Genomic DNA, 12,824 nt, shown 5'->3' on the forward strand with positions numbered 1-12,824 from the left:
GACCAAGCATTTACCAAGGCTAGAAAAAACTTTTATAATTCACCGACCAGGAAATATGAATTCAAAAGTAATCAGTGTACTACGCTCCCTTATCATCATAGTTTGGAAAGGGTGCAACATTTATTAAAACAGAATAGGGAAAATAAGTTGGTTTTAGCTTTTAGGTATAATAGCTCATTAAAATTAAAGTTGATTAGGAATCATGAAAAAGAAAGGAAAGATGATGTTGGGGTTTACGTGGTACCGTGTAAAGATTGTAATAGTAAGTGTTATTATGGGGAGTCAGGCAGAGGAGTAGGTATAAGATTAGAACATACACGATCATGTAGGACGGGATCGAAATATAGTTCAGTTGCCAGAAACATGTTAGAGTTAGGGCATGTAATTGACTGGGAAGGGGCGAGAGTAATCTACAGAGATAATAACTTGAGTAGAAGCAGAGGAGTTGAAAGGGCTTATATTAATATTTTAAACGTGTTTGAGTTTAACAAATCATTTACCCAAGAGGATGCATTTTTAAAATATTTGATTCATAAAACTATAAATATTAGTACAGACTTTGTTTGCACCCCTCCTACTGCCCAGGTTGTCTCTCTCCTGCCCAGGCTTTGGAAGGTTTGAATTCATGACTTTTGGGTGACATATATATCACTGATCAATGTGCTATGAAAAAGAGACAATTCTTGTACCTAAATGTATCACAAGGTGTACACAGTGTACCACTATCCACTGCTCGTTTTGTCACATATCATTACGTTTAAATCACCTAGCACAACCACCCTTTCATGTTCTTCAATCTTGGCAAGACAAAGATTCAGACTCTTTCAGTGGAATGATTTTGTAATTGTATTTTAAGTATGGATGAGCATTTGATTCTACATGCACATTTTATTTGATATAATTACACAAATATGATGTTAGGTTGAACTCCTCTCACTTGCTTGAATGCGTGTAACCAAAGACTGTGAAGCGATAGATATGAAAACTATATCTGCATATTATATCAGATATTTGAACAGACAATGTATGGCGTTTGAAGAAAAGTTTGCAGAATCTCAAGAAACCAAGCCAACGTACGTCGGTTTTATTAGAGAGATTTGAACCTAATGTTTCAGATATTGTGTTAGCGTCTTACAACCAATTTCAAAGTTATCCATGACGATCATAAGATGAAATGTAGCTTTGTAAATTTTTTAGACATGGTGAGTGATTACAGAGGGTAAAATCACATTTAATAATGAAAAAGTTAAGGTAAATTAAAAAGTCAAGTGCATGCATTTTGCTTGCTGTTTTAGAATACTGTTCTTGGAAATAGGAGATATAAAAATGTTCACTCTTAGCTCAAAAAGGAAACTTTTACCATAGCAGCCCAGCAGTTGCTGTGTAGGAAAATATACACAAACATTATCAACTGAAAATCAAACATTTAGGAGAAATAATAAAAAAAAGGACAAGATACAGTTTTATAAAAAAATGTACTTTTGGATGTGAAATTATGCAGGTTTGTAAATAGTGTAAAATGTATTTATATTCTTGTGCATGCAAGGCTTTATGGACCTATTATCAAGTGGAATAAAGCGATCCTACACTGGGCCTGTTCCCCATGCCTCAGCACCTGAGGTTGCACGAGGTCGTTCGCATAGTACACCCTCACCAGCACATCTCCTTCATCCTTCAGTTGGACCAAATTATGGCACTCATCTTGAAGTGCCAAGTCTAACCACTGATAGTTCAGGAAGACTTGTTTGGAGAAGGCATTCAGCTGGTATAGGCAAGTTCTTAGAAGAGTGAAACATTGGTAGAATTCATAAACTATTTTGTTGGACAGTAATAACTAGCTCTAGGATATTTTGGCTTCTTGAGTAAAAGTCTTCTGAATACAGAAATAAAATTTACACATGGATTAGTCCAGATTTTGCATTTACCCCTTAGGAATGTTGACCATAGTAAGTACTGTAACATAATAAATTACTCCTAGAAATTAACTACGTATTCAGGATTGTGTAGTTAGGATATGTCAGGTATTTAAGGTTTGTTTTATAGTACGTAATTTTTCCAGTTGTTTTTCCTATTTCACATATGGAGTAGATGTATATTGTGCTCATAGGGAAAATAAAGAAATATATATCATATGCAAAAGATTCTGAAAATATGTTGAAATGTGAGTAATCAAGAGTGGTCGTGCTTTCTTCCCTCTTCTATTTTCTGTCTTTTTGTAGGGTTTGAACTGTCTATCTCCAGGTGGTAGCTCTCTCTCTCTCTCTCTCTCTCTCTCTCTCTCTCTCTCTCGGTCTCTCTCTCTTCTCTCTCCTCTCTCTCGCTCTCTGATATCTCTCCCTCCTCTCTCTCTCTCTCTCTCCAGATCGTAGATTTTGGTATTGGTAGTTTCATAATTTATTTACTTTGTAGTTCCTTGAATCTTGACTCTAGTCACCTTGAACACCATGTTTCCCATTTTTCTGTAATTATTGTCTGCCCTGAATTTTCTTATTCTTTATCTAAAATTCATCCACTTTATCAGTGTTGCATTGATTGCTGTTATTGTGGCTATTTTGTCCTTCAGTGTTGACATGCTCACAAGTCTTTTCTCTCGTAATATTGCAAAGTTTTGTCCACTTTTGATGTGCTCTAAAGTGTTGTGTTGCATTCAGTAATTCATATGCACAATATATTTTTAATTGCAGTATTATATGCAAATTTTTATTTTATTTGATGTAGATTATTCTTTTGTGAACATGGTTTTTATTTTTCAAATATTCTGAAGTATTGCTTCCCTAACTTTTAAGCTAATTTGTGAACAAGTAACGTTGTTTTTAAGATTCCCTGAAAAATCTAAAATTGTTAATAGTTATAACAAACATGAGCCAACAGTTTTACCTTGTAGTTTCAGACACTTGAAATATTGTGCTATGCCTGTTTCTGTGTTTTGTGGATGACAAAGCAACCAACGTACATTTACACACACACACACACGAAAGTAATATTAGTACATTTTATTAATTTTTTTTGGTAATAGACAACTTTAGTTCATTTATTTATAATGCACTTTTTCAGCTACATACACCAGGACTTGTATGATGGACTACACTCCCTCATTATAATGTTGCATAACACTTAAATATAACAAGATGGAATCCTTATCTTCTCTCATGAACATTTGTTTTTACATACTGTTACTAGTTGGGTATTTCTTGTTGAATGTATACAATACTGTTTATGCTGTCCCCTTCATGTCTGACCTTCACAGGGTTGCAGCGCTATATTTGAGTGACCTTTTTTTTAGGTTATTGTTTCTGTGTCAGTCTCCACAGTTCACTTCTGTACCTATTTCTCTTGCGCTAACTATAGAAAATACAGTAGCAAATCTGTAAGTACAATATTTATAGTACTACCATCTGATATGATTGGTCACAATAGCTTGATTCTGTAGAGTATAGTGGATGAGACAATTTAATAGTAATAATATAAAGCTAAAATAGGGACTTTTGGATATAGTTTTTAGGATACCATTGGAGTATAAATCTGATTATCTTTTCATGATAAAGAAGTGTTAGATATAGCTGTTGCTTCTGTTTTACTCAGTGCTTCCTCATTCGCAGCCACCTTTCTGATGAACATTGAAATTAAGACCATAACATCCAGTTTTCAGACATCATTTTATTCATGCATCAAACACCTATACATTGCTGTCTTATGAAAATCTATTCTGAATATTTACTTCCCTTTTTTCTGTTCTGTTTAACTATCAATTTTCCATTTTCTTTTCTTCTGACCATCCATTTTCCCTGACAGTGGAGGAGGGCGGGGCTTCTACGCCCACCCCCACGCCCACAACTCTTGGTGAACCACCCAAATTTGGACGCTTCTTGAACGTGCCGGGGGCTGGCGGTGTTGGTGGTGGTGGAACTACCGAGGGTAACAACCCAACCCCTTTTCTGAAATTATCCGGGAGATCTATGATGATTCAGTCATCAGTACTAGATATTTTTCTAGGATTGAAATAAAAATCGATCCACAGTTGATGAAAGCTGGTCATAGTTAAGAATATTTTCACCTTAAGCTTTCAGAAACAAGTTTCCTGGCCTGTTTTAATAAATTGCGTAAATGGTGTTCTTTTTATTTCAAAGTTTATATTGACCAAATATGGTATGATTTGGATGTTTAAGAGTGACTATTAGTCTATTCATGAATGCAATGAAAATCTGTGGAAAAAACTGTTAGTAATAATTTTCCCAAAGTTGTAGTTGCCTAATTGATAATGCTGCATGAATTACTGCATTGCACTAAAGCTTTTTTTCTTTATTTGCAATGTTTAGGACCAGGAATATTCACAGCACTGAATCTCCCCAATAATTTTATGAAAAGTACATAAAGATGTGCTTCTCATTTTAACTTTTGGCAGAAATATGCTGAAAACTTTCTGTTTTCTCTGAACCAGAAAATGGAAAATATGCGTGAAACTAATATCTCAAAAGGGCTAGAAATAAACTGCTTTTACCCTGTGTGCACTGCATGACATTGGCTTCTATCATCATTCTCCTCAGGCACACCCGATGTATTTTGTGCATTAACATTGGGTAGACTAATCTCATGGTAATTTTATCATATGTACCTTAAATATCTGCTCTATATTTATATATATTTATATATTGTCTGTATATATTTGTTTGGTAATCAATTTGAGTATTGTTCAATATCATGTTGATACTTTTGAGTATATTGTAGGATATGTGTGGTATTAGAGTTGCTTTACATACGTGTAGCTTTTGTAGTGTTTCAAGTGATAAAGATGTTATACTTGAAATCTTAATATATTGTAGTCTGCATGCTGACAGTACTATTGTCTTTAGAGATAAGAATACGTATCTGTAATTGTTATTTTGCAAGCTTTTAAATTGTTTCGAAGTTATCACATCTTATCCTGGTATGCTCTGTAACCTGGCAACTTTTATTTTAGTACTAGCTTTTTTTTACCACTTTGTGAAAGCCATATATAAATGGGCCTTTTCCCTTAAGTTGGAATCTTGATTGTTTGCTAACGGTACATCCCTCAACAATTTTTTGACAGGGATGTTGCACAGTGGCATTTTAAACATGTTTTATCTACTTTCACCTTTCATAAAATATCCCATTTGTGTAGATTTTAACACGGTAACAAAATAAATCATCTTTATTTAAGCTGTCTGTCCTTTTTGGTGCTGTTGATTTTATTTGTTAATTTTTGTTTCTTATTTTTTTCTCTCCCCTTGTCTGGCTATGATTACCCAGGCTTGGGTTCAGGCTTCTTCAAAGCCTTATCCTTTTCAGGCGGCAATAACAGTGCCAGTGTCATCTCTCACCCTGAGGGTGCTATGGAACAGTCTCCATCAACTGGATCCATTACCCGAAATCAGAGTGGAAATAATTTGGAAGGGAGTGGAAATGAACACAAGGTAAAATATTCAATCATTTTGAAGTTGTATTTATGGAGGCATTGTTATATTACAAGAGTAAGTTATGGCAAAGGTATTTGTGAAATTTGAGTAACATAACAGTGCTTTTTTGAAATACGTGTACTATTATTTCCAAAGTACAGTACATACAGTACTTGTATAATGTAATCTAGTTGCTCAGTGTCCTTGTATTACTAGTACATGGTTTGTGATGCATAAAATATATGTTCGGTGTAATAAATTCTCAAAAATTACACAAGACTTTTGCCATACATTACTATTGGTGATGTTTGGAGGGATTACTTACATAAAGAATAGTTGTAGCAATTGATTATAAAAAAGAATAGTTGTAGCAATTGATTATAAAGTCCTGCCTTTAATTTTTATTGCATTGTTAATTTGTAGCTAGGTATCCATTGAATTTATTTTAGCCCATAAAATGTTGTATACTGTGTTTGCAGGGAAACACTCACTTTATGAGAAAAATTCCACCTGGTGCTGAAGCTTCAAACATTTTGGTTGGAGAAGTACCTTTCTTGGAGAAACCGGCCACAGTTTTTGTCCGTCTAACTCAGGCTGCAAACCTTGGAAATCTAACTGAGGTTCCAGTTCCCACAAGGTTCTTGTACATCATCATGGGGCCCACTGTAAGTAAACAGATGTTTATTGCACTTAATTTTATAATCCACCGACTAGTACGTAGTATGTATATAGTATCTGTTAGTTAGTCAGCTTCTTGGATAAAAGTCAAGTCTAAATCCAGTCGTCTTGAGTCATAGGATAATTATCTTGCTCCAAAATGGACAAAGTAGATCTGCAAAGCACACCAGAATAGTGATTTTTATTCCCATGAGATGTAAAGAAACCACTCTAACCCTTGTAAGAGATGGCCAGACTTGTCATATTTCTACTGGAAATATGTCCTTGGAGAATTTATTAAGAATTGGGCAACTGTTAAAACAAAGTCCTGAGTCTAACAGTATTTACTATACAGCTCCTTGATTATACTGTATATAAGAGACTTTTTACTCTCACTGGTAGCAGAAGTATAACAGCAAGTGTTGCTGATAGCAAAATTTGTTGCAAAATACCCAACAGCCCAGTAGTGGAAATCAGTCAGTGTAACAGTAAAATTTAATTAAATCAGTACTGAAGTAATTATGAAAAGCTGAAATTCTTTACTGTAAATTCGTCTTTATTAGTTATGAAAAGTTTTAAAATACTGTTACTGTAATTGCTCATTATACTTGTAGTACAATTTCATCGAAACTAAAATAAAATAATTCAGATGACCATTAAAAACCATAGAAATTTAACATAATTTTTGGGTCATTTTGAGTTATATTAGCTACAATGAAAGTTGGGGGTGGTTTTATTTTTGATGCACCACAATTTGATAACCTTTTCATACAATGTTCAGTTTTGATGAGTATCCAAAATGTCATCACATTTTAAGATTAAATCGAGCAGTGCACTCGTGGTAACTCATGTTACTCAAGCAGTGTACTCATGGTACTCTTGACATGAACATTGCATCTTATCTTTGCCTTCTATCTGAAAACTTGATGTGAGAGATGTATGTTAATTAGGTACTTTTAATATTTTGTGTACGTAAATTGACTTGCTGATAAATATCCATTTCGAGATTTGTCCATAGATAATAATACTAGATTTACTAACTTGCATTGCAGATGAAAAATTTCTTCATATACAAAGTTGTTCATATATTCTTTGTTCTAAACATCTGTCAGAATTATAATGGGCTAGTCACAGAGCTTCAAAATATTTAAGTACTTAAAGGAGTAAATTACTGCTTGTTATGTGTTAATATGAAATATGGCTTCTAAACCTTGCCTTCACAAGTCGATGATTTGGTGATTGTATTCTGTGCATTCTTGATTAGTTGAAAGAAGAAAATTGAGTTTGATATTATTAAGCCTTAGAATATTTATTCATCACAAAATCTCTCAAAGGTAAGAGTATCATGTATTGAGTCTAGTACTTACACACAAATTGGCTTTTTTATCAATGAAAATTAAGGAACAGTTGAATAAATTCGTTGAATGTTATTAAAGCTAAGAATATTTATTAATATATTCTTTATAAAAGTTAGACTTAATCATTTAGGTAATTTAATTTTTTGAGGAATTTTCTTCTGATACACTTGAATATATTTTTCACATGCAAATACAAAACCCCATACTTCATGCTCATCTTTGATATTGTGATAGAAAAAATGTTAAAGTACTTATAAATGTACTTATAAATGTATCTTACTTTTATCTAAACATGAACAAAGTAGGAATTTTATGTATAAATTAAGTAGTCGTCAATACTATAATACTATAAAATGTAACGTGATTGGCTTAATGAAAAATCATAAAAAAATATTTTTTGACTGAAAATAAGGCTTTTCCAGTGTTCAAACCCATTAAATGTACACCACATCACTGTATTTCTTTACATCACAATGGTCTTTTTGTTTTTTGTGCTCGTAGGGCGGCCTTCCTAGGTATCATGAAATTGGACGAGCTATGGCGACTCTCTTGAGTGATGAAGTTTTCCATGATGTTGCTTACAAAGCTAAGAATAGAAGTCATCTCTTGGCTGGTATAGATGAGTTTTTGGATGCTGTTACAGTCCTACCACCTGGAGAGTGGGATCCAGCTATCAGGTAAAATAATAATAAGTTACCTTTACTTACACAAAAAAGGACACAAGCACTAACCAATAGCAATCCATTTCCTATCTCATGCATTTCTGTCCAAATTTAGTTTTTATTTGTAGGTTAAATGTTAGTTTTATGACAGTTTTTCACAATTACATATCAAGAAACAGTGACATGTTTTGATATTTTTTGGAAAGGGGACAGAGTTAATGGTACGTAGTTTGGATATTATTCAGCTCTGTAAGAAAAAATATAGAGCAGAAAAGAATTTCTTCCCTACATTATGATAATTTGCAAAATGCTAAGGTTCTTGGTTGGAGTATGTTTGGAAGATTAAAGATTGCAGTGAGAAAGACGTAGCAGCAGTTAACAAGAACAGTAGGAATAAAAGACTACTTTCACCCCTCTTATTCTTTCAAAATGTAATTGTGGCCTTGTTGCTTATTACATGCTTAAATTAAAATGCGACCTTATAATACAGGATTGAACCACCAGCTGCCATCCCATCCCAGCAGCCTCGAAAAGCCAAGAAGGATCAACCTACTGTTGTTATTGATGAAGAGGAGGAAGAACGAAGGATCAGAGAAGAAGCTGGCCTCACTCGAACAGGCAGACTCTTTGGAGGCTTTATAAATGATTTAAAAAGAAAGAAGCCGTGGTACCTCAGTGATTTTGTTGATGGTGTTTCTATCCAGTCTGTTGCCTCATTCTTTTTCCTCTACTTTGCTTGTCTGACTCCTATCATCACTTTTGGTGGTCTTCTTGGAGAAGCTACTGAAAATCGTATAGCTGCCATGGAGTCCCTTGTTGCTGGTTTAATTTGTGGTGTGGTTTATGGCTTTTTCTCTGGTCAGCCATTGACAATCTTAGGGTCAACTGGGCCTGTGTTAGTCTTTGAAAGTATACTCTACGAATTCTGTAAGTAAGTAATAGTCAATTGATATAAAGCGCTTAAGAAATGTTCATGAATAATTTAATGCATATTGCTAGAATAAAATATAATTTCAGTACCTATTATGAATTTCAAGTGTTCATGAAATACAGTACACATTGTGTGAGTACACTACTGTGATAGTACCGAGTTATATAAAGTTCACTAGATCAAGACAATTGTCTTTTCAGATCTATGGCTTGGAATTATCTATCATTCCGACTGTGGATTGGTTTGTGGTGTGGAGCCATTCTCTTAATTCTTGTTGCAGTGGATGCATCAGCCTTTGTGTGTTACATTACCCGTTTCACTGAAGAAAACTTTGCTACCTTAATTGCATTTATTTTCATATATAAGGTAAGGAATAAAATTGATGTTTCTAGATTAATGTTATTTGGTGGTTGTAAAGAGAAGCTGCATAGTTTTAAAAGTGTTTTTACCTAGAGAAAGTTGAAAGTAAGGCACATGCATGTATGTATGTATGTGCATTTGTGTTGTGATTTATTGTTGAAAGGTACATGCCTAAATGTCTTCATGTAAATATAGTCCATCTTCCAAGGTGCCCAGGTTGTGTAAATGTCAGATACAAACCACACAACCATGTTTTTATACTAGGATATATAGTTATACTATATTTAATATTTTTTGCTGAAATTTGAAACTGAAATTGTCTGCCCAGTATTTCTACGTATACAGTATTTAGGTTGACAGTAATTCTGAGGAAACTAAAGATGTTAGGCATTTAGACCTTTTATTAATATGTAGAGAAAGGAAACACGGGCACAAATCAACTGGTTTGGAAGGAGAGCAAAAGCGTAAGCGTCTACTCTCCAAGGCGGTTAAAGTAAGACAAACGCGTGATGGAATGCAGTGCGTTGCTGATGACCAGCTCCCATTTCATATGCACAGGAGTTGCCAGATCTCACAGATTCCTTGCTATGCAATCTTTGATTGTTTTAACCAGTTTCCAGCTGGCGCGCTAAGATTTATCCTATTGTTAAGACCAAGGGTTTGTTCCACATATGAACAATGGTAGGTTACAAGGAAAGTATCATATAATACAAACTATATAATGTGACAGTAGTCTTATCTGCTTGGCAGTATGCCACATTTATGTTTATGTAGTCTTATCTGCTTGGCGGTATGCCACCTTTATGTTTATTTTGAATTGGAAAATCCAACAATGTATTTTTCCCCTTGCAACACTTAACTATAATTTTGCATTGTATTATAAGTGTTCTTAAATAACTACAAATATGCTCAAGTATGTAAGTAGACAATGCATTTATTTTTATATGAGTTATATATTCTTTTATAGACAATTAAATATAGGCAATTAAAAGGTATCATCTGATAGAATAGCACAATAACTAAAATAGATGTCATAATTTTTTAATCATTCATTGTTTCTCATTGTAAGGCTGTTGAGAAAGTGGTCAAGATTGGTTCCAAATATCCTATGGAAACAAAGGTTGACCTACCCAAAAATTGCACATGTGAACCAGGAGAGCCAGAACTGTGGCCTGACAATGTCAATTGGACTATTGTTGACTGGCATGAGTGCCATGATGTGAGTATTTATTTTATTATTAGATTTTGCAAATGTGAAATTACTGTTAAAAATTATATACATAACAATCACAAATGTAGTTATGCATTTAATATCCTTCAGTTATTCATAACATTTTTCTCAAAATTGTGGTAAAAAATTTACATTGTTTTCATCCAGAGTGTGGTTTAAGTAGCTGAGTTTCTCTTCACATTTTCACTGTCTTTTCAGATCTATAATGGAACCCTTGTTGGTGATCGATGTGCCCACTATTATCCTGATGTATACCTACTGTCTCTCATTCTCTTCTTTGGAACTTTCTTGGTGTCTTTCTATTTGAAGAACTTCAAGACTGCAACCTTCTTCCCTACAAAGGTAAAAATATTACAGTAACATACAGTTGTTCATTACTCGTTTCACTAATCTGGCCACAGGCAGTCCCTGGTTATCGACAGAGGTTCCGTTCCAACGGCATAACGATAGCGAAATTGCTGATAACTGAAAATTGGCAATTTTCAGTGCTTATTGGCGCCGATAACTAGACATCGGTACCTCTGTTAGGTATGTATTGGTGCCAGTAACCGATCATTGCTGCCAATAAGCAGAAATCGGTCACTGATTTTTGTCGCTAGACAAGCACCATAAAATAAGATCGCTGATAACCAAGGCTGCTGGTAACCAAGGACTGCCTGTATTTTGAAATACGTACTTGATATATTTAATAATCTTAAGTCGCTAAAAAAAATTTATTTTAATTTTTAACAGGTTCGTCAGTTCATCAGTGACTTTGCTGTCATTATTGCCATCATTTCAATGTCAGGATTAGACTTTGCTGTTGGAATACACACACCAAAATTAGAAGTGCCTGGGAATTTTGCACCCACCTGGGAAGGCCGTGGATGGTTGATCCCTCCATTCAACCGTAAGATATAAATTTTTCAGTACAGATTAGGTTTTGCATCACTTAATTTTTGTTTGTTTTTAAGATGTACTGTAAAAGATAAGTAATTTTAACTTCATTGCCACAGACACTCTTAGCTTGACCAAGTTCCATTTTTACAACTCAGTTGATAAGCAAACTTGTCAGGAAGCTATATTGCTTTTGTCTCCATTTTGTTTACAAATTTAAGCAATGATGAATTCATTGTCCCCGTCTGAGTTATCCATCTGAGGCAGAAGAGATTTTGGGGAGTTAGAGGAAGGGTGCAGACTCCTGAGTAGTGTAGGGGTTGAAACCTTAGATAAATATGTAATGTGTATTTACTAATAAAACATATTTATAATACAGTAATTACATTTTGGTAAGGAATATTAATTTTATCAAAACTTGGATTAGATTAACTGTACACAATGCAATAAAGAAAGAGGGTTAGACAGACAGATATTCATACAATTTCTTATGGAATGTCTCATGTACAGTTCTTAATTATGTGTACAGAACTTACTGGGAGAATAGCTGGTCATAAGTCCAAGTGATCATTAAACACATGTTATTAGGTAAGGAGTGTATGTATACTTGACTTGTACGTATTTTATGTTGTTTCACTTATTTTCCAATGTTGTCTTATTTTTTTTTTTACCTTCCATAACAGATAACCCTTGGTGGTCAGCCTTAGTTGCTCTGGTTCCAGCTTTACTTGCTTGCATTCTTATCTTTATGGACCAGCAAATTACAGCTGTTATTGTCAACAGAAAAGAACACAAGTTGAAAGTAAGTATCAATATTAGAATGCCTTCAGATGATACTGGCAGCAGCTGATCTGTAATTAGTGAGACAAGTATCTACTGAAAAAATATTACATTTTGTATTTATATTATACACTTCCTAAGGTTAATATGTTTCATTTCCACTTTGCAGAAAGGTGGTGGATATCACTTGGATTTGTTTATTGTTGCAGTCCTCATCATAATTAACTCCATCATGGGTCTTCCTTGGTTTGTAGCTGCCACTGTACTCTCTATAAATCATGTTAACTCACTAAAATTAGAATCAGAATGCGCTGCTCCAGGAGAAAAGCCTCGCTTCTTGGGTGTCAGGTGAGAATTTTCATTTCATTTGAGGATGTGGGTTAATGAAAAGGCATTATTTTCTGTTAAATTTTAGTTTGCATTACATAATCCAGCAAGGGATATTTTAAGGGAAGAGATATTTTATAAGAAATATTTTAAGGAAGGTCTGATATTTAAAAGTAGATTCTAATTTCATTGGTCTTGCTAAATTATTTAATAATTATTTTAAGAAAT

The 12,824-nt window shown here is 34.0% G+C and overlaps 1 protein-coding gene across 30 annotated transcripts in view; it reads left to right on the forward strand.

Moving 5' to 3' along the window:
- The window catches only part of LOC135196308 (sodium-driven chloride bicarbonate exchanger-like), a 564,052-nt gene that overhangs the window by 527,789 nt on the left and 23,439 nt on the right, over positions 1-12,824 (forward strand). For 19 of the 30 annotated variants that reach the window (XM_064223021.1, XM_064223028.1, XM_064223034.1 and 16 more), the window contains 12 exons: positions 1,547-1,771; positions 3,793-3,915; positions 5,269-5,432; positions 5,894-6,079; positions 7,931-8,106; positions 8,582-9,022; positions 9,223-9,388; positions 10,452-10,601; positions 10,812-10,955; positions 11,346-11,502; positions 12,173-12,291; positions 12,439-12,617. In XM_064223021.1, coding sequence (XP_064079091.1) covers positions 1,547-1,771; positions 3,793-3,915; positions 5,269-5,432; positions 5,894-6,079; positions 7,931-8,106; positions 8,582-9,022; positions 9,223-9,388; positions 10,452-10,601; positions 10,812-10,955; positions 11,346-11,502; positions 12,173-12,291; positions 12,439-12,617 — 2,230 coding nt within the window. The remainder of the gene's footprint in view (positions 1-1,546; positions 1,772-3,792; positions 3,916-5,268; positions 5,433-5,893; positions 6,080-7,930; positions 8,107-8,581; positions 9,023-9,222; positions 9,389-10,451; positions 10,602-10,811; positions 10,956-11,345; positions 11,503-12,172; positions 12,292-12,438; positions 12,618-12,824) is intronic. The other 11 variants (XM_064223040.1, XM_064223042.1, XM_064223044.1 and 8 more) reach the window with 5 other exon arrangements.

Source organism: Macrobrachium nipponense, chromosome 17 (assembly GCF_015104395.2).
Source record: "Macrobrachium nipponense isolate FS-2020 chromosome 17, ASM1510439v2, whole genome shotgun sequence".
In the NCBI taxonomy this organism is placed as follows: Eukaryota; Metazoa; Arthropoda; class Malacostraca; order Decapoda; family Palaemonidae; genus Macrobrachium; species Macrobrachium nipponense.